Source organism: Gymnodraco acuticeps, unplaced genomic scaffold (assembly GCF_902827175.1).
Source record: "Gymnodraco acuticeps unplaced genomic scaffold, fGymAcu1.1, whole genome shotgun sequence".
Classification (NCBI taxonomy): Eukaryota; Metazoa; Chordata; class Actinopteri; order Perciformes; family Bathydraconidae; genus Gymnodraco; species Gymnodraco acuticeps.
The window spans coordinates 287,521-313,075 of record NW_022992079.1 but is presented as its reverse complement, the minus strand read 5'-3'; the positions used below and the strand labels follow the sequence as shown (position 1 = coordinate 313,075).

Genomic DNA, 25,555 nt, shown 5'->3' with positions numbered 1-25,555 from the left:
TGGAAACGTCTTGAAAACCTGAAATTGAGCAGAATACAGGGTTCCTTTAAACAGTCAGAGAATTGTTGATTCACTGCTTCTTTCAGCATACATGAAAAATATATGTAACTTCTGTTAGACTCATGTGACACTTGTTATGCTGCTATGGACAATCTCGCACAAATGCACATTCTATAGACAGTCTTGCACTAATGTACATTTCTCAAAAATATTGAAGTAACTGTTATTTGATTTGATTGTTGTGTTTTTATTTAGGTCTTAATGTGTGCACATGTACAAATGTGTCTTTGACTGTGTATATATACATATACATATACATATTTGCGCACATATTTTAATATACTTTTGTTTTTATATTAGGGATTGTGGGAAATGGTATTTCGATCTCTCTGTCTGTACACACAAACTAGAAGATTGACAATAAAGTTGACTTTGATTACATTTTCAAAGTTGTCTCAGTTGGCCTGCAGGGGGCGCAACAACATCTGTATAGTAACCTGAACACTGGGCCTCATCTGGCAGGCGAGAGGAAACAGGACTAAATACTTTGAGTGTGAGGTCGACTTTGCAGCTGAAATGTTGATAAATCGAAGTTGTTTCAGTTCCCGTGAAAACTTCTTAAACATTTGTAAAGTTTTGATGGAACCGAGATCTCAAATATATAGATTTTAGAAACATCCTGGTGTTTCTTTAGTGACATCTGATAATGAACTGTTTTCTTTAACAGCCTCTCCCCTCTCTTGAACACACACACATTAACAAGGCTGTTTTCCAGTAGCTTTGGTTAGGGGTGTGTCCAGGTGTCTCTACCTAGAGGTATGTGTACCTGTGTGTGCATTGTCTATAATATGTGTGTCTTTATTTAAAACCTTTAATCTGTCATTAACGCACAACCCCTTACCTCTTTTTCAGCACAATATGTATGTTTCCTCATTTTGGCGAATGAACAAAAAGCATATAAAGCTGCTGGGACACCAAGTCTCTGGCGGCAGCTCTCCAGCTGCAGACAAGCAGAGACAGAATCACCTGACCTCACATCTGCCGCTTTGACTGACTTGCAGGGTCTTGCTCCCCTAAAGTGTTTTTCTTAGTTATCGTACAGGTTGGATGAATGTTGGTGTTAAAGTAAAGTGAAGTAAATGATGAAGGAATGTCCTATGTGGCAGTAAAGTAGAGAACTTCCTGTCGTCTCTACTCGTCTCACTCATTCTGGTTGCAGCTTCTCCAATGTGAGGGTTAACTGCTTTTCTTTTTGGAAGCTCCTTCAGTTCCATCTGAACAGACGTCTGCAATGGAACATTGTGGTTAAACAATTACTGAAATATTTGTTCTTGTTATTTCTTTTTGTGACAGCCATTGTTATGTCGCAGTGATGTTATGGTTTAGTTTACAAGTAAACTACCAGCTGTGAGTCTGGATAATAACATGGTTAGTTTCCTCTTGAACTATTTCATGTAAAGTCTTTCTCCTCATAATCCCTCATTTTTAAATAACATTTTTTACAATCCTTTAGTTTTTTGTTGTGTCTTTAGGACTTTTCCTCGACGTGTGTTGTGTGGTTTTATTTATACACTGCTGCCGAACAGAGAAAAGTCTTTCACATGAAGTCTTTTATTTACTCCACAGAAGAGAACCAGCATTCATGTTTAATAAACCTGTCTATCTCATTGTTTCTGATCAACTTGATAATATTGAACTTCTTTCTGCCTGTTTTACTGTCCTCCTTCACTATCCTGCGGCATGTTGGCAGTGTCTTCCCTTAGACAGTGAGACAGGTCTGTCTCACTCTCTTTTTATTTATTTATGACTCTCTCTCACTCCCTCTCTCTTTTTTGTCCCAGCTGCAGAACAAATCCTGGCTTTCCCTCACAGCTCTGTTAGCCTGTTCTGCTCAACACAACTGCCCTACGATCTGAGAGACACCGAGAAATAAAACAGACACACACACACACTTTGAGTTTCATCACACAGCACACACACACACACAACTCTCCTGGAGCTCCTGCAGAACCGGAGGAGAAAAAAAGGTGGAAGAATTTGGCCTCAAATCCTGCCGCCGCCTGCAAACTGCTGGTAAAGTAGAGCTAATGTCCGTCTGTCTGTCGCTTTAGCTCCTCCCCTCTCTGTCTGTCTGCCTGCCATGCAGCGGTTTGTAAACAGTTGTTACAGTTGCTGTAGATGATCTTCTTAAAAAAGCCTAACTTGAAGGATAACGTAGGAACGTCTGTGCTCTTCCTGGTTTTGATACAGCACTCTCTGACTTTCCTTTCAGCTCACTGATGATGTTCTGTGTTCAAAAATAACTCTTTGGGGAGTTTTTAAACTAAACATGGTAGCCCACTTCTGCTCAGGTTTTTAAATGTATTTTTGTAAACCTTGCTTTCAATTTAAAGAATTTAAATAGGAAGATACACAAAAACATAATCACTTACGAGATGTTGAATGTGATTCACAACAGCATTATGTACGAGCCAACAACCGAGTTAGAACATGGTCTGTAGCTGTGTCTACGAGACATGATGAGACACAAACCCAGGGCCTTAAGCCTAATGTTAAAGAGGACATATTATGATACATTTCAGGTTCATATTTGTATTGTGTGTCTCTCCTGTGACATGTCTCCATGCTTTAATGTTCAAACAGCTCTTTATTTCTCTCATACTGCCTGTGCTGCAGCACCTCTTTTCACCCTCTGTCTGAAACCAGAGCCCAGTCTGCTCTGATTGGTTAGCTGGCCGGCTCTGTTGGGATTAGCTAACTGCTTAGAGATGTCCCGCCCCTTAGACAATCATGTACAATGTTTTGGAGCGTTAGCTTACGTAGTGATGTCATTACGTTACGGAAGTAAACAAAGGAGTCCAATGGAGGCGTGTCAGGCAGGGGGGAGAGTGTGGGAGAGAAACTCCCTCTGGAGGGAACACAGGAATGTTAGCCTTTGAAGACCACACAGGAAAGAACAACCCCATAAGCATAATGTCAGCAGAACTCCCTCAGAAGCACAGAACACAAACTTCATCAAGTCAGAGGACACGAGGCAGGTTTTTTAAGGTCAGATGAGTCTGTCCAGGCCTTATAAGCTCTTCTCCACTCAATAAGTGCATCCATTGTATCTGGCCCTTCTTTGTTTTTGGACTCTGCTCAGGAGGTGAAACTAAATGCAGGTTGCAGGTATTTAAGAAATTGGCGACACGGTTGTTGATCATGAATTTTCTGCAGATTTGACTCCACATCCCAGCAAGAAAGAAAACAGTTTGACTACTCCTGTATTCATACTGTAGAGAGCAGAATGAACAATACTTTAAACAACATGAAGCGTTCGTCCAACACACACCACTTGTGTGTTGGACACGCAGTTGTTTCTCAGAGCAGAAAACGATTTAAACAAAGAAAAGAAAAGTAAATCAATATGCTGCAACCACGAACATCTATGTAGTAGTTTGATGCTCTGGATCTCTGAAGATACTAAATGGCTCAGTATTCTGTAGTTTTAAGAACTCATTATACAGAAAAAGAGGCTGATCGATTCATTTATAGATACAAAAACAAAACAGATGAAGTGATTTAGTGAAGATAATTGTTAGTAGACAGTTGTTTGCTGTGAACCAGCCCACAGTGAAGGTGAGGCTGTGGATTACGGTTATGCATCATTAGTAATATCTTCACATTTGTGATCAATCAGAACACAACTTAGGCTTAAACCCTGTCTGTGTTTCATTAAACTTCACACAAACAGCTTCAGGTTGTTTTGATCCTCTGCTGGACGACTCTCCATCTGAGCCTGCTCATCCAGAAACTGAACGGCTAAATATTTTCCATTTCTCCCCCCCTCCCTCCTGTTTTCTCTATGTAGATCTCTCTCTCTCTCTTCTTACTCTCTTTGTGACCCAGTCTGCACTGAACTCTGGTTTCTTATTGGCCTATTAGAGTTGAGGTAGGAGGGTCTCAAAGCGTCTGTGTGTTCAGACCTCCAGTCTGTGGAGCTGCAGACCTAAGTTTTGCTTTACTCTAAAGGAAAATGTGAATGATGAGAGTATGCTAGTCTAGTGGATAAGAAAGACCCACTTATTATAATGGTTCGTTTGTGTGCGGCAGACTTGGAAATAAATATTTTGAACTATAATATATATATATATATATATTCTTTTTATAATCACAAAGGGTTTATGTTCTGTTATTTAAGTCATTCATATAAGGCCCCATTTAAACTTTTCATCTTATCAAACACTCTTGTCTCCGTACTAACAATGTAGAACCTTATTTACCCTCATCACCACAAGTGTTTACATTTTTAAAACATAATGCCCCCCAAAAATTCAGCAATAATATTTGAGACATTTTCTTAGTGTACATTTTAACATTAGATTTGTCCTGCTCGTGCTCATTACATTGCCTCTTTAGAGAATGAATGAATGAGAACAAAGGGAAGAAGTGACTCTTCTGGTAGAAAGGTTGCGCAGACGCAGAGAAAGTGCCACAAAAAGTTAGCAAACAACTGTCTCTGGTTTTTAACTGATGTAGTGATTGTGTCCATCCGATGAATATAGGTCCAAATATTATTGCTATTTTTTATCTCTGGTTTGGTCTTCACCAACTGTTTGGGCTCCATCCAAACAAATCAAAAGCTCCTACGGTTTAACAGCACTAACAACTCCCATCATGCATTGGGGCACAGCTACCACACATTTATTATTGTTATTCAGGCTTATACACAGAAGTAGTTCAATCTGCTGCAACTATCAGGTGTGTGAAGGTGTGTATTTGAATCAGATAACTGCTTTAATAATGACAGGACTGCTGTGTATAGACTAGTCATTACACACACACTCACACAAACGTAGAAAGGGAACCGGCCATTAGGACCCCAGCAGAGGGCTATATGAGGGCAAGCATCCGCGCTGACAGGTCTTTTCGTCCAAGAAGCTGCTGCAGGTAAAAACCTCTGTCTCGCGTTTGTCTTTTTTCTGCGAGTGGAGAAACAACATTGACTCGTCTGTTTTCACCCTTAGCCATTGAGAGATTGAGAGAATCAAATGTTTTTTTTTTTCCTTTGTCTGGTTACCTTTTGTCTTTTGTAAATCTCAACCTGCAAAGGAATTATTGAAGTCTACGGCTGGGTATAAATCCCATTTCTTTTTTTAAACAGGTATGGAAAACTGTATGGCTGCTTCTGTTAAGACTACAACTTAATATTTAAGAATTTTGCCTTTTTTAATACACAAAAAAGGGCTTTGTAGAAAAAAACTGCTTTGACACGTTAGGTATGAACACAAGAATATAAAATGTCCTTCTTTATCCAGACATAGTGAAGAAAAAAGCGATGTAAGGTTCTTGTGAGGAAACCTGAATGTGGTCTGTGCTGCTCTGCAGGGATGAGGTGGTGGCTGGTGGCGGCCTTCTTGTGGCTGCTTGTGATCCTTACCCTCTCAGAAGGACAAGCCACGAAAAAACCTCGTAATGTGGACCGCCGGGCAAAGAAGAAGAGGGACGGACACGGTAAGACTCTGCCTCATAAAGAAAAGCAATGATATCGGTTGCAAGATCAAAAGATTGGTAACAGTTATGTGCGTCCAGTCCAATGTTACCCTAGGTAACTTAGGTTAAAGACTGGAAGGAGGAGAATATGCAAACCTAAAATAACCTTCCAAAAACGTTGAAACTGTCTTATTAAATGTTGCATCTTGTCCTTTTATCAATGGCAGAAGTAGAACTGTAAAAAGCAGGGATTGCGGTTAAACTAGCAGTAAATATTAGACCAACAGCTGTACTTTGTGACTGTATGCATGCAGCATCTTAAAAGTCCAGCTCAATGTGGGGTCAAGAGGTTTGAGCTCATCTTATGTTTCTCTTCCATCACAAGTCAAATGTCAGTCTTGTTTTCTGATGTAAAATGCCTCTAATGACACAAGAACAAACCGCTGTTCAAGTTATAACACATGGAGTCCCACAGGGAAGCATCTTGGGCCCCCTACAGTAATACAAATAAAGCCGGTATTTGAAGGATCAATAGCTTGCTCATTGACAACAAGTTGTCTATTGATATGTCTTAAACATAATTTTGTATTCCATTTATTTTTTATATCTGCTTTCTAAATTGACAAGACCATGTGTTGCAGGTCTTGGGCGGGCCAGATCGGGCCCCTCTAAACCACAGAAGATCAGACTGCTTCCTGGTCCTACTGTCCCAGAGGAGCCTGGAGTACAACAAGGAAACATAGTATTCCTGGACTCCTACAAGAACCTACAGGAACAGCACTCCAGCTACAACGTTATCCCAGGTCAGTTAGTAACACCACCTTAACCTAACGAACTACTACAATGCACTAATTACACCTTTATGGTCAATATTATTTATGATTAATAGTTATTGTACTTCTGCAAATATACATACTAATGGTTTCAAAGATCTAGGATTATATGGGTAACACACCGAACAAATAGATATGAAACATTAATTTATTATTTTCATGATACATTTTATTTTACCCTTAAATCAGCAAAAACATTTTCCCTGACCAAGGTCAAATGGTTAAACTCTTTTGTTGTGTCTCATTAAAGTCTGAAAACCCAAGTATTCATTCATCAATCATATATCAAAACTAAGAAAGAAAATAATAACATGCAAGTTTCAACGTGACGAGGATTTTCAGTAGACCAGCAGGTTTACATTTTAAACAACTATTTCCCTCTTTATTTGTCTCAGTGTTTAAGATTAGGTGTAAACCATCATGGAAACAGGAATCTTTAGTAGATAACAAAAGAGTTTTAGCCAATAAAAAGGGATGAAAGACTGTGCAGTGAGTCTTCATCCTGTTCTCATAATGAAGCTGCACATTCCAACATGAACAGAAGGGTGTGGGAAAAGAGCTGGACAGAAAATAAGTCTCACACAGAGATGAGGAAAGAGTCTTTAAAGAAGAACCTCAAAGCCACGTAGAAGCCCCTCAGTTTAAAACAATGAAGTCAGCATTATGTAATTAGAAGGGACGCTGGTGTGGTATGTTGCTGTTGTTTGAGATCTGAGTACATCTGAGGTGTCTCAGTAACAAGCAGACACAACTAAATGAGATGGAACAACAACAAAATAGATCAGACTGCAGGAAATAACAGACACAGAAAGACTAGTTGATTAAACGTTTAAAGATGAATTATGGATCTTGGGAACAGAAGCTTAGTGAAATAAGCAGATCTCAAGATGAACCTCCAAGATTGTATAGTGGAGGTGATCATAACCCAAGTAACAGAGGAAAACATTTGAACAAAATTAAGTGAGGTCAAGTTACTACTGTAGGTACATTTATATCTGTTCTTGAAAAGCAAATCAATCCAATTACGTTATTTATACTTTTTCGATATTCTGAAGAGGACTGTATGAATGAACCCTGGTGGTACATTGTGCCAATGCATCTTTTTTGCACCAGCCTTTCCTGATTTGTTCCCCAGTTTAGTTTAAAAAGAGTGTTTCTTAACAAAAATTGCAACATTTACTTTATGTTACATATTCTAATGCACGCACAAGAAATAACATGTTGGGACTTTGGGGCTCCTTAGTTTCACAAGTGTCTTGTTTTGTTCCACCAATACCCTTAAACCCAAATATATTCAATTTGCAATGATATAAAACAGAGGAACGCAGAAGATCATCCAACTAGAGAATCCGAAAAACATAAAGTTATTTATATTTTTGTTTAATATAAACAAAAAATATTTGTTTAATTTAATATTTGTTTCACTCCTAGTAAAAACCTAAAAGCATGCACTGGACACCAGAGCATGATAGAGCTCAGGGTCTGATGGTTGCTATATTATTTACTCAAAACCCTGCAATTTACTAGGATGATAAAGATATTCAATGACAGCAAGACAATATTTTACAGGTAAAAGAAAAGCTCTAAAGTATGAGTGCTCTAGCAGAGATGACAGGGTGACAGTCGCACTGCTCTCAGTAAAAAGGACAGAGATATGAGAGACAGTATTTAGGAGAAATAACCTGAGCCTCTTAACTACCTGTGTTTCTATGGACGTAACAAAGAGCATACCATTAGAAAGGATAGATGACAGACAGGACAGACACAAAGAGCCTCTTCCTGCTGTATCATAGTGGTTTACAGTCTCTTCTACTGACTCACTGCCAGGCGCAGCCTCAGCCTGTCCCAGGTCTGCTGCTGAAAGGGGGAGTTAAATCAGAGGGAGGAGTGGAAACGCTACAAATCACTGCTTTGTCTGGTTATGATGGTAAAGTACAGGCTTTACATTTGACTAGACATATAGCAATTACTGCAGGGTCGGTTAGGATAAAGATGTGACCACTAAGATTTAGATCTGCCTTGTTCTAGACCACTGAATCACGCATTTACATTTTGTTCATTGATATAATTATGTCTGCTGATGGGCTCATGAACAGCTATTCCCTCATTGAAAAAGGATAAGAATGTCATCCTTCTTCAAAACGGCCACAAGAAACACAATTGGCATTAGATGTTTGAAGCTTTGCATGTTTTTGCAAATCATATTTAGTTTTTATAAACCCAAAAAAAGATTCTATTCGTTTGCCTTCCAACCCGATGAGACAATCTATCATAATCAGATCATTCCTTTTTATAAGTCATTTGAAGTTGTTTTCCTTCTTTTTTGTGTGGTTCTGTTCGTGTGTACTGTCAAACATGTTTTCAATAAATGGTGCTGTGTGTAAAGTGTTACATAAAAAAGTTGAGTCAGGACGCACAATTGTGTGGGAATATAAAGTGGAGGGTTTTTTTGTACGCTGGACTCCACTGCCCCATTAGTGATGTTATTTGTTTTGCATTGTGCGCTTATAGACTGAAAGAGAAGATTTATCTTGCAAACTGAAAACTGTCATAATTGAACAATAATCAGATTACATTTGCTTCTTTGATATTTCACCCACTGTATGAACTGCTGATAAAGACTTGTAACTAAAATAGTAACTACTGAACTGACCGAGATGATGTGTGTGTTGTTACAGGTAAGCAGGGCCAGTGTGTGTTTCAGGGTCTGACCATGTTCGACCAGGCCGTCTGGTCTCCAAAGCCCTGTGTCACATGTCTGTGTACCGGAGGCCGGGTGCTTTGTGACGAGATCACCTGTCCCATAGTGCACTGCCACTTCCCCTACACCCCCGCCGGGGAGTGCTGCCCCGTCTGCATGGAGTCAGGTAGAAACACAACATGTGGCAATGCCATGGTGCAACATCAAGAGGCAACAGAGATGAGAAATGTTATAATAATAAGGGATTTTTACAGCGCTTTTCCTAATGCTTAAAGACGCTTAATGTTATCAGAACTTTACATCTTAGAAACTCAAGTTTTACTGAAAAATGTTTGTACAACATAATCATAAGCAGTTCTACCCTCAGATTTCAACCATTTTTTTTAAATTTGTCTACCAATTGTTTACCAGTTTTCATCTCTGAGGCCTCAGCATGCTGCTTCCTTATTCCATCATGGCTTTAAAAATGTGTTTTTCACATTTTTAGTTAGTCCAACACACATGTCTGTATTGTATGAAGATATCACATTTTGTAAACATACTCATTGCTCACAGTCATACATTGCATAGTCATTGTGTGCATGTATGAAGGTGAAGCAAGAGAAAAAGTCATTTTCTCGACAGTATGACTTATCACTGTGTGTAGATGTAGGTAGAATACAGCATTAACATGATGTCAATAGCAATATAGACATGTACCTATCTGTATAAGTACATTTTATATAATTGATGTTTGCTGTGTTTGGGGTTACCTATCAAGGAAAAAAACACTAAAAGCTGGTTCATTCACACTGAGGTATCATCGGGCAAAGTGCCAGACATCTTACATTTATCCCACTCAATCAGCTGGAAGCCGATAAAACAGCAACAAGTGATTTATCTTAGTCAGAATTATTTTGGCCTATATAGGATTGTTTAAATAAAAAAGGACCAATAGCTTTGAGTATCTGCAGTCACTATGGTTTAATTATCAAGCTGTCGTGATTGGGATCATTGTTGTTACGTAAAAGACGACACCAGGTCCTTTAAACATTGCTTTCTTATCTTTGTACAACAAAATGTAAAACCCTGAAAAATGTAGATTATAGTATACCTCATCCACCTATCCGAATCAGTATCAACCCATTAAATGTTATTTAGCTGACGTTGTATTTAGATCGACTTACAGTAAGTGCAATCACCCATGAGGATACACATTCAGAACATCAAGAATCCTACGAGTACATTAGCTTCGAATAAGCCAGACCTTCTTAAGTCCTACACAGATTTATTTTTTGGGACCACTATCAGTATTGGTTTGGTACACCCTACACTACCACTACGTTACTTGCTTGTTATAAAAACACATTTCATAGCTTTAATTTATATTCTGCACCAGTTCACACCAACACTGACCAACACAAAAAGACCAACTTTACCTCACTGTGGTCATACCAGAATAGTGTAATAGTTCAGACTGGTCTACAGCAGCCGTCTGCTCTGTAGCGACAACAAGCTGGTCTGTCTGTCTGTGTTATGACACTAACACACAGCCGTCTGTCTGTCCACCTCCTGTCTGTCTGTGTTATGACACTAACACACAGCCGTCTGTCTGTCCACCTCCTGTCTGTCTGTCATGTAGCATTCTCTTTTAGTTTTCTTTATTTTTTCCTCCCCTTTTCTCTTCCTCTACTTTCACCTTTTTATTTCCTCCGCACCACTTCCTGTCCTATGATTGGCTGCCCCGCACCTCCCTACACCCACCGAAGACTATGACCTCAGCCTTGACCTTTCTGGTGACTCCCCAGTTCCCAACGACCCAGAGGACCATGTGACTCCGCTGACCCAGGAGGAGATTCAGAAAATCATCTGGCGGGAAGAAGAGGAGCACCGAGAGGAAGAGGAGCGCCTGAAGAAGAAGGATGAGGCGAGGAAGATGAGGCGAAAGCAGAGGAAGGGGCAGGCGGAGAAGCAAAGGAAGATAGTGGAGGAGAAGAGGAGGGAAGAGGAGGAGGCGCTGAGGCTGCAGGTGGAGAGAGAAGAGGCGGAGTGGAGGAGGCTGTTGGAGGAGGAGGATAGGAGGAGGCAGGAGAAGAGGAGACAGGATGAGGAGGACAGGAAGCAGAAGGAGGCAGCAGAGAGAGAAGCTAGGGAGGCAGAAAGGGAGCTAGAGGAGGAAAGGAGGTGGCAGGAGGAGAGGCTGAGGGAGGAACTACTGGCTTTTGATCAGGGGGAGGAAGAGGAGCTGCATGAGGAGGTAGAGGAGCTGCATGAGGAGGTAGAGGAGGAGGTGTGGCTAAGAGGAGATGTGTTTGTGATGCCCGATAAAGAAGCCGAAGAAGAACCAGACCTCCTCCCTGCTCCGATCCCAAGACCTCCTGCTGCGACAGAGGATGAGCTGGAGGAGGCAGAAGAGGAAGGGGAGGAGAAGGAGGTGTTGGTGAACAGAGCAGACCTCCCCCCAGGCTGCGACATCTCTGACGTCACGCTGACATGTGACAACGCCAAACTCACCTACTTCCCCCCTCTGTCTATCCCTGAGCTCAAGTCTCTCAGTCTGGAGGGTAAGTCTGCACCACGACAAGACGAGGAATGTAGAGCCAGATAGCTTCATGGAGAAAGGTCTAAAACTCGTTCACAGACACAACTAGTAATTTCATTTGAAATGTGTAAGAGGATTTAAAAATAACAAAACTGTTGATCAGGTTTAGCCTAATCAGTGCGTAAAGGCTAATGTTGGCATGGTTTATTTTCTTAACCATCATCAAATCCTATAAATGACCAAAACCTACATTATGTTGGTTCAATCGTCAACACTTGTTAACCTCCTGCCTAACCCTCTGACACAAATGTGTACTTTGTGATATTGGGCTACATCGATTAAATCTGATGAATGATTCATTACTCTGTCCGTGGCAATGTCCCAATGTCATTAGGTCCTACTAATTTTTTTTTAAAGACTGCCTTGGCACTGTATAAATATTTTTTGTATTTGAATGACTGCAGCTTAGATGGCAGCCCTGTGGCCTGTACGACGAAGCCAGTTCAACAGACCCTGGATATGTTTGAGTTATCTGGCTTAACTAACCCTAACAAACAAGATCTCGCTAAACGGTCCTACCACGCTGGTTATCAACTCGGTAACTCAACCCAGGGTTTCTCTGTCCGGCTGAGAGCGCGTTCACGTGAGAGGAGCGGGGTTATCAACATTTGACCAATCACAAACATGGACAAGCGTACTGACAGCGCAGCATCATACTTCCTGATTGAATAGTAAACTATCATGTTAGACAAATATGAAGAAGTTAAACTTTAAACATCCATGACTTAAACACTTTATCCAGGATCAAAGCAAGGTGAATACAAAACAGCTGGTAAAAAAATTAAAAGTGTTTGAATTTGTACATTTTTATGATATCACTGCCCCTAAGACACGAGTGGATCTGACTTTAATTACATTTGACTCGAGTGTTTCGTCAACTTAATGTGTTGTTTTAAATAATACTTCTGCATACAATAGCTATGTGACATTAAGTGTTGCACATACAGGTATGGCTCGAGAAGCTGACTCAGATAAGGAAATATATGATACATTACCGGAAACCCAGAGTTAACCCTGAAGTTACCTCGCTAAGAATCCTGCTTCGTAGTTCAGGCCAAGGGTCTGCACATGGGGTTTGTCGTTAAATTACAAAAATAAAACAATTATTTCAAAAGACTTTGTATTATACATCTAAAATAATGGAAGATTAAGATGTCTGATTATTTAATCAGAAAACACCATTCAACCAAAAATACATAGTCCACTAACAGAGGTGTATCTTTTACCTTGTAAATGAAACTTGACTGAGATTAGTTTCACTGTGAGCCTATAACACAGCGTATGAGAAAATGAGCGAGGAGAGACACAATAATCAGTAAATATTTGTAAGACTTACAAATTAGCATCACATTCAGGCTTTTTATCAGCCTGGAATCAGAATTAAATAGTATCGGAACCCAATGTTATATATTGCATTTAGGAACAATATCAATACCACACGCATCAATTCGAGAAATACAAAGACAACCTGCTTATTTCCCTGCTCTCAGTAGGCAGTGACTCTCATTAACACTCTTCTGACCTGCAGGCAACAACATCCCCAGCATCCCAGCAGAAGCCTTTAACGGCATCCCCAACCTGGAATGGATCAACCTGAAGACAAACAAACTCACCTCTGACAGCATTGATCCCAAAGCCTTTGAAGTAAGACGCTAAACCATTGCAGCCCTTCAGAATAAAACCACACTAGTTTTCACTCCAACCATCTACCTAAGTTTCAAATGCAGCTTTTTTAATCAGAGAAAAGTGTCATTTAAAGTAATGATCAACAATCAACCAGAAACCAAATACATATGGTAACATTTCTGCTATGAAAGCGCTACAATATTCACAAAGACCTTTACGGCCCGTCCGCACAGCGGCGTGCGTTGACGCTTGCCGGCGGGCGTGTCTGACACTCGACCAACAACCAATCACATGAATCTCCCGCCCCTGACACACAAGCAGCGGTTTGATTGGCTAGAGCTTGTACTGGCATATGATTCGATTGGCTGACGCTTCTGCCGAGGCGTCAAAAGTTGAACATTGCTCAACTTTTGCAGCGAGCCACGCCAGCGACGCTCCGCGTCGCTTCCCACGATGCAGTTCGGCTAAAAGTGACGTCACCCCATTCAAAGTGAATGGGCAGAAGCGTTGGAAGCTTCAACGCACGCCGCTGTGTGGACGGGCCGTTAGGCTTCACATAAATAAACAAGAAAAGTAACTTAAACACAAAACAGTTGATGCATTTAAACACTTAGGAGCTTGAAAATGATGTTCATGAAAATTGTAAATAAGGCAAACAAAAGCTTATTTTGAAATGTGCATCAACAGTATGTGTGTGTGTGTGTGTGTGTGTGTGTTTCAGGGTCTAAAGATGCTAAGGCGTCTGTACTTGGACGGTAACCTCCTAGAATCCGTGCCCGCTAACCTCCCCCCCACCCTGCAGGAGCTGAAGATCAGTGAGAACAAACTGAGAGGAATCCAAGAAAACAGCTTGGAGGGTAAGTGCCACTGTATCCCATAAGCTTCAAATGTCACTACCCATCAATTAGCTATCTAATGCCTGTTAAAATGAACTTTGATCTAATGCCTGTTAAAATGAACTTTGATCTAATGCCTGTTAAAATGAACTTTTAAGCTCAAAATGTTGCACTTGTGTGTGGGGGACCTTTTGAATGCAAAACCTTTGAGACGTCTCTGTGACGTAACATGCAGGAGACCCTCGATGGATTGAGCCCTCCCGAGTGCCATGCTTTCAACATAATTCAGAAATGGTTGGTTAATCTTGGCTAGACTTCGCCTCTGCCTTCTGCAGTGTAACACATCTCCCACCAATGATCATTTTAGGGGGTCTTAATTGTTTAGCCCTTTGACATTTTGATAAGCTGTAATGGCAAAGTAATGCAAGAAATGTTTGTTATATTAAATGAAATAACTATTTACTTTTCTGTTGTGCAAAGTAACTGTGTGACTATTATCTTCTGACAGATGTTTCCTTACTGCACTGATTCCAAGACACATTTCCAGAGAAAAACAATATGTTTACACTGTATCATTTATTTCCATCTGCAGATCTGAGCAGCCTGGTGACTCTGGAGTTGGAGGGAAATCTGCTGAGTGAGGGGAATGTGAATCCTCTAGCCTTCGCTCCTCTCATCCAGCTCTCCTACCTCCGGCTGGGCAGAAATCACTTCCGCACCGTACCACAAGGCCTCCCCAAATCACTGCTGGTATGAAGTAATATCTGTTGACATAACGTCTGTGTCTCTGCACTTACATATTCATTCCCGACACTGGAATTCCAAAAGGGGCAGCATATTTAAAAGCTTTTTTGCCAACCTTGAGGACCAACAGCAGTTGAATATTGCGGTGCAATAACCATTTATTATGGTTCAATATTTCCCGAAAAACGTTATTTAAAAAAATATTCACAAAGGACACTCAAAGTAGAGCTCAATAAATGTATAAATAAACCCACCAGCAGCATATGCTTTTGAATTAAGTCTATCTGGTCCCATTTCCTGAGGCCTTCTTAAAAGCTGCTGCAGTCAGTTCATCCTTTGGGAGTTGAGATTTGCTGATGCATCAGTATTTTCTTTTTGGCTCTAAAGTGTAGGACTCCTTTACTGAGTAAACTCAGCTTCTACCTGTGGGAAACCAGTCCACCCAACGTGTAATTATGGGCTCTGGTTAACCACAAACTGCAAAATACCAGCCACATGCTGCTGATGTAAATCCACCCTAAAACTAGCCTAGTTTCTACACATTACAAAATCCCAAAACCTAGAACTTTGGAGGTGTTAGTCCTAGAGATCATGGGTTTCCTGTAGTTATCACACTAATAGCACTTTATAGTAAAGTGTGATTTTGATAACGATTTAAGAATGATGTAGAATTACTAAGCAGCAGTCATCCAGAGTGTCTGGTATTCATTTCTCAGCTTGGTAGATTATGTAACCCAAGAGTCCCAACAAACCACAGACTAAACCGAAAGCACAATTAACATAATAGTTTAAAGTGGTAACTCATTAAAAACTAGAAAACCTTTAACATTTTGGGATCCTAACTTGACTCAGAAACTAAATTCCATGAATTTGAAAGCAAGTTTCCACTAATCTATCAATTTTACTTTCCAACCTTGATGTGAAACTTTTTTTCCGTCTTTCAGGAGCTTTACTTGGAGAACAACCTGATCGAGGAAATATCAGAGACAGTTTTCAATCAGACTCAAAATCTGAACGTGGTTTCTCTGAGACACAACAGGCTGGATGAGACCAAGATTGCCCCGCTGGCCTGGTTCAGCCACAGGTCGGACAAAAAGAGACTTCTTACTATCACCCATTATTTTAAATTGCTAATGTTTGTCCATCATTTCCTTACACACCATTTCTTCCTTCATATTCCTCTTTCTCTGCAGAAATCTGGAGTCCATTGACCTTTCTCATAATGACTTCTACCTGGTTCCATCATACCTGCCCAGATGTCTGGTCCACTTAGTGCTGTTGGGAAATAAGATTGAGAGGATACCTGGTAAGTGGACAGTGTTGATAAAACACCTGGCTGACAAACCTGACCCACAACAGATATGAGAGGTTTAACTGTTGGACTGAGGACTAGGGTTGCAAAGGGGCGGAACATTTCCAGTACATTTCCATGGGGAATTTTGGAAATACTCCATATTGGAAACTTTCCATGGGAATTTATGGGAACTAACTGGGAATTGAGGGTAATGTAATGTAATTGTATCATATCCAAGCATAAATATAAACATTTTGTTTTGTCATAAGAAAACATCCATGCAAAATGGATGAAAAACATGACATTTCAACAGATTTAAACAGAACAAGTTTTAATTATTTCATTGAACAATAATTTGTTTCATTGAAGAACAAAAACATGAATGTTGAGTTGGATATTACTTCTAGAAATCATCTGTGCATGTGATGGAGGAATGCACAGTGCCTGTAGGGGGTGTGGTCTCAAAAGCCATGCAGTAAGCAGTGTGCTATGTGCATGTGATTGAGGAATGGCATGGATATTCAAGTGTACTTGAATGGCATCTGTTTTGTTTTAGTCAGATAGATTATGCTAAAATATACTTTACCCAACTATATTTAAGTTCCCTATGAAGAGCCAACCTTCAATTATTTATTTGTTTGGTTTATTCTCATAAATACCCGTTTATTCCCATGGAAAGTTTCCATCTTTGAAAATTCCCGGAATTTTGCAACCCTACTGAGGACTTCCTTTAACAACTTCTAGGCCTACCATATATGAAGAATGACATACCACTATATTTCTCATGTCGCTAATAGATTTAAGGAAAACAATTGAAACAAAGGCAAATGGCCTGACATTACCCGGCCAAAGTGATAGTATCTCGAAACGATTTTCTACTGCAGGAACTCACTGAAACATTACCCTTCATTAAATCTGAATTTCCCCAGGTAGTGCTTTCCTTTCCACTGCACTCTGCCATTGTTACTGGATGAGCTGAAGAAGGACAGACTACACTGTTTTATAAAAAAAAATAAGATCAGTATTCATAGAGCTCAGCAAACAGCTACCACACATGAATATATAAAATCAACAGCGGTCTTCTGATAATGATGATACACTATTTCCTCCCAACACCTCCACAGGTTACGTGTTCGCCCACATGGACCCGGGTTTAGAGTACCTCTACCTCTCGTACAACAGACTAGACGGGGAAGCGATCGAGCCAGAGTCATTCTTCGGCTCGTACCACTCCATGGTGGAACTGTGTCTGGATCACAACCAGCTGATGTCTGTCCCGTCTGGCATCAACGAAATGACCAACTTACATTTCCTCCGTCTCAACAACAACAACATCAGGTATGAAGCCATCGTCCACCAATATCCATCGATTAGGGTTACAGATTTGTATCTTTAAAAGGAAAACTTCCTTGGAAAATATTGCCCTTTTTACCAGGATTTGTGTGATTTCTTGCCATGAATTAAGTTTAATTTAAAAATAACTATTAATTAATGATCATAAAGTTATACTTATTACAATAATAGGATGTTACTTTTTATGTATGGTTATATTTTGTAGAAAAACAACAATTTCTCTCTTTCTTTTTTTTTTTAATGGAAGAAACAACCGAATTTCACCCTAACTTATTTTCCCATCAGATCCCATTAGAGGTATCAGTTTGAATGATTAAGTGTGAGAGGTGTGTGATAGGCTGATTTGTGCTTTGCTGTACAAATCTGATTTGTGATTTTGGGTAATGACTTGACAAAGTTAACATAATGTCTTCCTAAATGTCAGCTATGTACTATACATCAGGACTGGTAGAAATGATGGATACAACTATAGAAATGACTATTAGAAGAAGAAGAAGCTGCTGACAGAAAACCAAAACCGGGTGAGTGAAGATAGAGTAAGGGAAAAAAATGTCAATATAGTCCTAAAAGATCAACAACACAGAGTCCCCCAACAGACCTGAGCGTGACCAGACGACTGACTCACTTCTCTCAGCCCGCCAGACAATATTAAAGCTAAGAAGTTCACTGAACGGAGAGTCGTCTTGACGACAAGAAACAAAACAAGTTGAAGTTTCCACCTGAGGGTCACCCTGAATAACCTCATTAAACTCACATTGGTCCATGCAAGATACACACAGCTAGTCCAGGCTGTAGCATGGCTTTATATAAAAGTAACCATTTCAACACTACACAATTCAGCAAATGTACTGCCAAGATGGTACTTCAGGTGTGAAAGTGTATTAGGCCTCCAAGCAAATATTGCTATTATTTTAACATAAAAAACCAACATCAATAATGTAAAGTAGAACCCTTTTTTAGTACGTTCAAATCTTGGCTGCAGCATTCTAAATAAATTATTTTTTGTATAGATGTTTTAGATAACTTGGTAAAAGAAGGCAATTTATAATAAAACATCAGCATCATATAAACTTAAAAGTGGTCTCCTTTTTGGCTATACTCTGAAGATGAAAAACGTATATATATTACCTTTATAGATTTGGAACTGTTGGTCCGACAAAACAGGTCTAAGATAATAGTGATGGTCATTTAAAAAATGTTTTTCTCATATTTAAAAAATATTTGATTGGTGATTATTCAAAAAAAATAATTATCATCATATTAATCGCTAATTGCTACATTAGTTGCAGCTTCAGCCCTAGACGTACCAAAAAAGTGCATTTAACTGACTGTTCTAACTGCATCCTGACACTGTCTTCCAGGAGTATCCCTGACGAAGGCATCTGCGACCCAAACCACAGCGGAGACTCCACTATGGTGGCCCTGAGACTGGAATACAACTTCATCGACCCCCAGAGGCTTTCACCGTCAGCCTTCTCCTGTGTACGCTCCTCTTCCAGTGTGGTCTTAAAACCCCAGAAAACCAAATGACCACACAAAGGCGAAAAGACAATTGTGTAAAACCCCAGAAACACTGGGGAAAAGATTTTGTTTTTTATTTGTCCCATAAGAAGTCAAACATAAAATAAGATACATTTCCCCTCCCTAGCTTCCTCTGATGCTGTGTTATTGAAATGACACCCAAAATCATAAGAAATCACATGATGTACAGGTAGAACATGGAAACATATACAGTATAATTCAACTCGGTTACTGCTGATGTAGTTTTCATGTCCTGTCCCGTCATATCCTTGGACTGAATCCTTACAAGCTGCAAAAAAAAAACCCTACTGATTTGACCTCTCCTTTGGCCCTAATATGTTTTATGGTAAATTGTTTTTCACATGGCTCACCTAAACCTGCTATCGAAATGCCAGAACACCTTCAAACTTTCTAAATCTAACACATCTGTCTGCTTTACTAAAATGTCAAACTCTCTAAAATGGAAAGACCTTCTGCACCATACACCGTAAAATGAAAATGCTAATAAAAAGAAATGGAAAGAATTCAATGAAAGGAGACCACAAGCCAAACACGTTATTTTTTAATGACCTCACCACCTTCATGTTCCATTTCTCAGCTCTATTTCTTCCAATGCCTTCTTTCATAAAAACTCTGACATGGAAAGGAGGAGTGGGATCACATGTGTGCCACATACTTTGAGCTCTTTGTGTAAAATATGAAGAGCAGCCATAAAGGATTCATTTAAAGTAAGTGCTGATGGGGAGATAATCCTACAGACGGATACAAAAAGACAGAAGATGTTCAGTCATGCCTGACAAGTTCCTCCATCTTGTGCACTTAAGTGTATAGAGGCAGAAGGACAGTAACTTCCTCTTCCTTTTGATTAATACTACATCATCAGACACATCACACATGTACTATCAGAATCTGTTGTGCTTTAATTATATTCACCGCATTTTTTATTAACCATGTGATATAAGAGACATTCGATGGTGCACACTACATCTTGTATTTCACCGTGTCTCATCATTGAAAAGGAAACTATTAAATGCAGTTGTGGTGTTTATCAAGCACCCAGGAAGTGTGTTTGACATTGAAGCAAATGTTCCTAGTGGCCAAACGGTTGAACTACAACTTCAGTGTCAGTCCGTGATGTCATTGGGCCCCAAAATACTTTTTCCCATCGTCTAACAATTGGAAGGAGATGACTGTAAACAATTAAAAATAATATATATTTAAAAAAAACTAAATCAACTACCCAGTACAAACACTTTTTAGCGCTTATTTAAATGATTACAGTCTCAAATATGTAAAATGCGCTGAAAGGCGAATCCAGACTTATTTCTCTCTCCATTAATTTGACTGGTGCCAGTGCGGATTGGAGGCGGGGTTTAGAAGAAACAAGTGCCATGCTCTACCTCTCAAATGCTGTATGGGGTTCTCTTTACACATCCATGGTGTTTATGCCATCGCAGCAGGTTTTCTATGAACTTTAATGGAGATAAGTCTAGCTATATGGAAACAACCTTCTAATGCATGTGTTTAAGATGTAGGAGGATCTAGTGGCTCCAGAAGTTTGACTGTAAATTACAATTCTAAAGTTTTCTTTGAATGACGTCCTCAGTGTTCTATGTCTATGCTTCAACCTTCAACCTGTGTAACTGCAGTATACTGTATTAATTACTCAGCACTGATCATGAATAAAAAAGGCTTCTGCTGGTTTAAAGAGATGTCATTGTGTATAAAAGAATATATAATAGCACAACTATGACAGAAAGAGCAGCTGGTAGCGTTCTTTTAATGGGCAATATCTTATGAATAACGAAGTGGAAAATAGTCATAGACTATACAGCCTCTTGATCTGAAAGCAGACTTTTTAGATGAAAACAATCTGAGCAGTGATTCAGAGGTCTGGAACGAGGCTGACACCTAGTTTCCACCGGGTCCGTCTGCGTCGCGTAACGGCTGCGCCGCGGTTTTGGTCCGGCCTCATACCGGGCGCGTTTCAGAAGCATTTCAGAAGCGGAGCGTCTTGCCTGCCGGCTCGCAGTTTTTGTTGATTTGTGCATATATCCTGGACAGGTTACTTTGTACAGACAACGTTAATAATAATTGTAATATTCCAGTTATAAACGACATGAATCAAAGATGTGTTAATGTATTTTAGTGGTAAAATCATCATAATTATTCTATATATATAATTTACACAGTGCCTGTAAACCGGAGGAGAACGCTGGCATTTCTCCTCCTACTTGAACGACTACGGAGGGATAGGGTCTGCAAAATGAGTTTGCGTGTGTGTGTATATATAGGCTATGCTATATATGCTCTGAACGTTCCACTTTACCGGGTCCGTCCACTAGTTTCCACCGGGTCCGTCTGCGGCGCGTTAACGGCCCCTACACACGGCGGCGTGCGTTACCGCTTGGCGGTGGGCGTGTCTGAAGCTTGGGGATTTTTTGGGGACATACAAAGCAAAGCATTCATGCTACATCCATGCTGGCTAAATATACTGTCTATGCTTGCTAGCTGTCCATTCAAACGAAGTACACTGGCTATAAACTCCCCAAACAGGCGAAAACCTACCAGTTTCACCCACTGTCTCTGCCACCTCCCCCCATGCCTGGCTCCTCCGTTTTGTATCCCTGTATGTAAAGAGGGACTGGTCATATAGTACCAGGTGATTCCCTAACGCCACGATCATTTCCTCCTCCATTTTTTGACATATGGGAAATAACTGCGGTCTGGCTCTCCCAACATACACGCGGTTTGATTGGCTAGCGCTTGTGCTGTCAGATTTGCATACGCGGGATTTGATTGGCTGACGCCTCCGTCGAGGCGGCAAAAGTAGAACATTGCTCTACTTTTGCAGCGAGCACCGCGAGAGAAGCTACGCTTTGCTCCCACAATGCAGTTCAGCGAATCATGACGTCACCCCATTCAAAGTGAATGGGCAGAAGCGTTGAAGCGGCAACGCACGCCGCCGTGTGTAGGGGCCGTAAGCCTCATGTTTCCATCTGGAAGTCTGTAGAGGTTTTCTTTTCAGGATTAGACGCATGTTGACACTGAATGCAAATACTCAACCTGCCTGAAGTCACAACAAGATTATATTCCATTGAATCTCCTGAGCCCATTTACAGTCTGCACATCCAGTACCTTGAGGATAGTATTCATTTATTTTCTTGTTACCAAATTTACACCTCAGTCCTTTGGGAGGAGATGGAGCCATGCTGACTATTGAGAATGATTCATGATCAAATGTGGTTATCTGGACATCATTTTTCCTCTGCCCTCCTGCATTAAGTATTCAATGGAAGCTGCAATTATCAGAACTGAAAGCCAACTTTATCATAATATTTTCCTCTGGAAGCCTGAGGTTGAGGATCAGTTACTTCAGTAGCAGACAGATCTGAAGGACGATTGGAACAGAAAAGTTAAACTGTTAAACTGTGTTAAACCTCAGCTCCTTCTTTGTTAATGTATATCTAGACAATAATACTTTATAAACTAAAAGAAGAAAAGCAATACAACAAAAACTATCAGTAATGTCTGGTCACTTTCTAGATATTGGCAGCCGACATCTCATCCTTCTTCAGCTGGAAAATGTTCTTGCAATGAGCCAGAGCTCAAAGATCAAACGTTTTCCTGGTCGAAAAGAGAAAGTTCTTCTTGTTTGCCAATGTGAACAGCTGCTGCATCCATCAGTATCACATATCAAACACATGAAGAATCCATCTAATGCTCATTAGTCACATAACCTCTCCAATGCTTCTCAGGGTGAAGGCTTAAGGCTCAAGGTAATAACGAGGTTATGTACTCAGCAGACATTTCATCAGGTCAAAACATTCACCTCTATAGCAGGATGAATTCCTTAAAGGATGAATTTGGTTTATTGTAACGTGGGACTTATTTAGACTTGTTTGTTTAATTCTGTTACAAAGTGACATGTAACAGTGTGACATCACTATTTTACACTTGCATTTCCTTTGGCTAGTGCTCCAAGGCATTGTACCTGATAGGCTAAGCGACGGCACCTCTTTAAGCGGTTGACCAATTACAACAGAGCCGGCCAGCTAACCAATCAGAGCAGACTGGGCTCTGGTTTCAGACAGAGGGTGAAAAGAGGTGCTGCAGCACAGGCAGTGTGAGACAAATAAAGAGCTTTGTGAACATTAAAGCACGGAGACATGTCACAGGAGAGGCACTACATACAAATGTGAATCTAATATTTAGCATAATTGAGCCCATTTAAAGAAGTTAAAGCCTCCAAGCAGAACGATATGAAATATTTAAAATGCCTTCAGTAAAATAAATCAAGTTAAAGTGTTTTATCCATTCCAATACTTTCACTCGTTTATTTGATCATTTAGATAATCCTATCTTTTAAAGTTAGAAAGAAAGTTAAAAAATACTCTTTAATGGACACGGTCATCATCTATAAATGCAAATATCCACTGACAATGGGCTACGTTACTCCTCATTTTAAGAGGTAACATGCCACACAGTTTGGAAACCATTGATCTCAACTAATTATTTTGTATATCAAACAAAGTGGGGGTTAAATACAATGAATTGTTAAAAATGTCTCATCTAAAAATCTAACTTTTTTGTGTGAAAGTATTTGTTGTTAACACTTAAACCTATATGTAGGTTTATTGTCCATGGGCTGAATAAAGGCCCTGGTGGCCCAAAACATACTGTACCTAAAATCAAAAAAACATAGGTCTGTAAGTTTAAAATCATATTTTAATATGTTTACTGAATAAGCACATCATGTACTTCTGGAATCTAAGCTTGTGCACAATATTTTTTATCACGATCATAATCTTTACGTGGACTCATGTTGAGTTAACATCATGGTAAAGTCGACCTGAAGGCTGTGTAACACTCTCAGCAGTAGGTAACACGCCCTGAGTTATGACCGTGTCACTGCTCTAACTAAATGTTTCCTGGCAAAAAGAGGCTACAAAAAATCACTAACGCACACCAGTGCTGAGGCAACTCCTTGGCACGGTTGCTCTGCAAGTTGCTCTGTGACTAACAGCATTTAAAGGGTTCAGATGGAGGAACATCTTTTTCTCAACATAAGAAGCTCCATGACAGACGTCTGAAGGGTTGGAAAGTATGATATCCTGAGTGAACAGACATCCTGAGCGCAGACCATCTCCCATCAGGAAATAATCTCTAAATTGTAATATGCAGTTTGAATACTGTGACTCCAACAATTACGCCATATATTATTTCAGTACCACAAACCAGTTTCCGTCTTTAGACTATTGAAGCTACAGTTTGAGGTTTCCATTCACAAGATTCTTGAGAACAGAGATTGAGAGCACAACAAAAATCATGAGCAAAAACTAAAGTTCAACCATTCAAAGTTGACTTTTGTATCTTTTTGTTTGGACAGACTAGAAAGATGTCCAGGCAAATAAAATCACAGGAAATACTTATGGGCTATTGGTCCTTGAAGTGTAGAACAAAGCCTGTGTCCTGTCACGCTGCATAGAAAGCAGAAAACTGTAAGGCGGCTTACATCATGCTACAATTAGATTCCTGCAACATTTGGGAAAATGGTTCCTTTTATCTTGAAATCTGGCTCATAGCAGGCTATTGTTTAAGCACGACTACAACTAAAGCTCTGAAAATGAGGGATTAACCCTGAGGTTTTAACAGGGAATAAAAGTGAACTTTGTAATATCAGATAACAGTACTTTACAGTGGACTTTTGAAATGGACGGACTGTCCATTACTGGTGCCTTCAATTATTCATTATTGATGCTTTTCATTTGAATCAGAAATGTATATATTTTTTATTTTAAGCTTTTTAACAGATACCAGTAAAGACTCATTTAGTTAAGTCAATCAATACTTCCCTAATAATCAAATAATAATACAAAAAACAGACCTTCTTTTCTAGTTACAACAAAGCCTGGACTCAAATCTCAGAATCAAACCAAAGACCTTTGATTACAAAATACATGTATACTGAAGACAAATGGCAATCTCTATGAGGTTAATTAAGAGTGACAGCAAAATAGTTTGTTGTGTTAAAACTAGAAAACTAGAACACTAAAGGAAAAACATCTAAAGATACTTTTGCTTAAGATCCTCTATGTTTATGAATTTTTCGTCAAAGAGTATGTTAAACACGAGATGATCATTTAACCAGATCTCCGATGGATTGGAAAATATGGTTTCTCCAAGAAGATGCACTGAAACCAGAACACAATCCATTTGGTTTCGTCTGACTGCCAGACCAGGGCATATTTAGATCAGCTCAGCAGAAAATAGCAGCACCAAATGTAAAAAGGAATAGTATACGGATAAACGAGCTCCTGTTAGCTTTTCCATTCCTGGGAGGTATTTTTTGCCTCAAATGTAAAGATTTAGGCTCTCATGTTGTGCCTTGTTAAGACTCATCATGCAGAACACAACACAGAACATATGATGTGGACTGCATGTTGCAAGCATCATCTCAGTTTGTCTTCTGCTATTCCTTTCCAGTGAAGAAAGATATGTATACAAAGACAAAAAAAGCCACCAGTTCTTACTCACTGTTAGGCTAACTTAAAGAACCTTATGTCGGAAGACTTATTAGCTTTATGTATTGGT

The 25,555-nt window shown here is 39.8% G+C and overlaps 2 protein-coding genes across 8 annotated transcripts in view; one reads left to right on the top strand and one right to left on the bottom strand.

The window, feature by feature from the left end:
- Positions 1–25,555, bottom strand: part of cenpp (centromere protein P) — a 122,387-nt gene that overhangs the window by 2,492 nt on the left and 94,340 nt on the right. The gene's annotated exons all lie outside the window — the stretch shown is intronic.
- ecm2 (extracellular matrix protein 2, female organ and adipocyte specific) lies at positions 1,876–20,673 on the top strand. 4 transcript variants are annotated; one of them, XM_034202331.1, is made up of 12 exons: positions 1,876–2,073; positions 5,368–5,493; positions 6,114–6,275; positions 8,984–9,172; positions 10,794–11,549; positions 13,116–13,231; positions 13,935–14,070; positions 14,642–14,799; positions 15,738–15,877; positions 15,987–16,099; positions 17,212–17,425; positions 18,802–20,673. In XM_034202331.1, the coding sequence occupies exons 2-12, from the start codon at positions 5,370–5,372 to the stop codon at positions 18,968–18,970; spliced, it is 2,277 nt and encodes a 758-aa protein (XP_034058222.1). In that variant the 5' UTR covers positions 1,876–2,073; positions 5,368–5,369; the 3' UTR covers positions 18,971–20,673. The 4 variants fall into 4 exon arrangements, with proteins under 4 accessions (XP_034058222.1, XP_034058220.1, XP_034058223.1 ...); XM_034202329.1 differs by having other exon boundaries at positions 10,755–11,549; XM_034202330.1 differs by lacking the exon at positions 1,876–2,073 and adding an exon at positions 4,385–5,143 and having other exon boundaries at positions 10,755–11,549.

Coding starts and splice junctions, on each gene's coding strand:
- ecm2 (XM_034202329.1), top strand. CDS start 5,370: ATGAGGTGGTGGCTGGTGGCGGCCTTCTTGTGGCTGCTTGTGATCCTT. Junction 6,276..8,983: donor CAGCTACAACGTTATCCCAG/GTCAGTTAGTAA, acceptor GTGTTGTTACAG/GTAAGCAGGGCCAGTGTGTG. Junction 16,100..17,211: donor TAAGATTGAGAGGATACCTG/GTAAGTGGACAG, acceptor ACACCTCCACAG/GTTACGTGTTCGCCCACATG.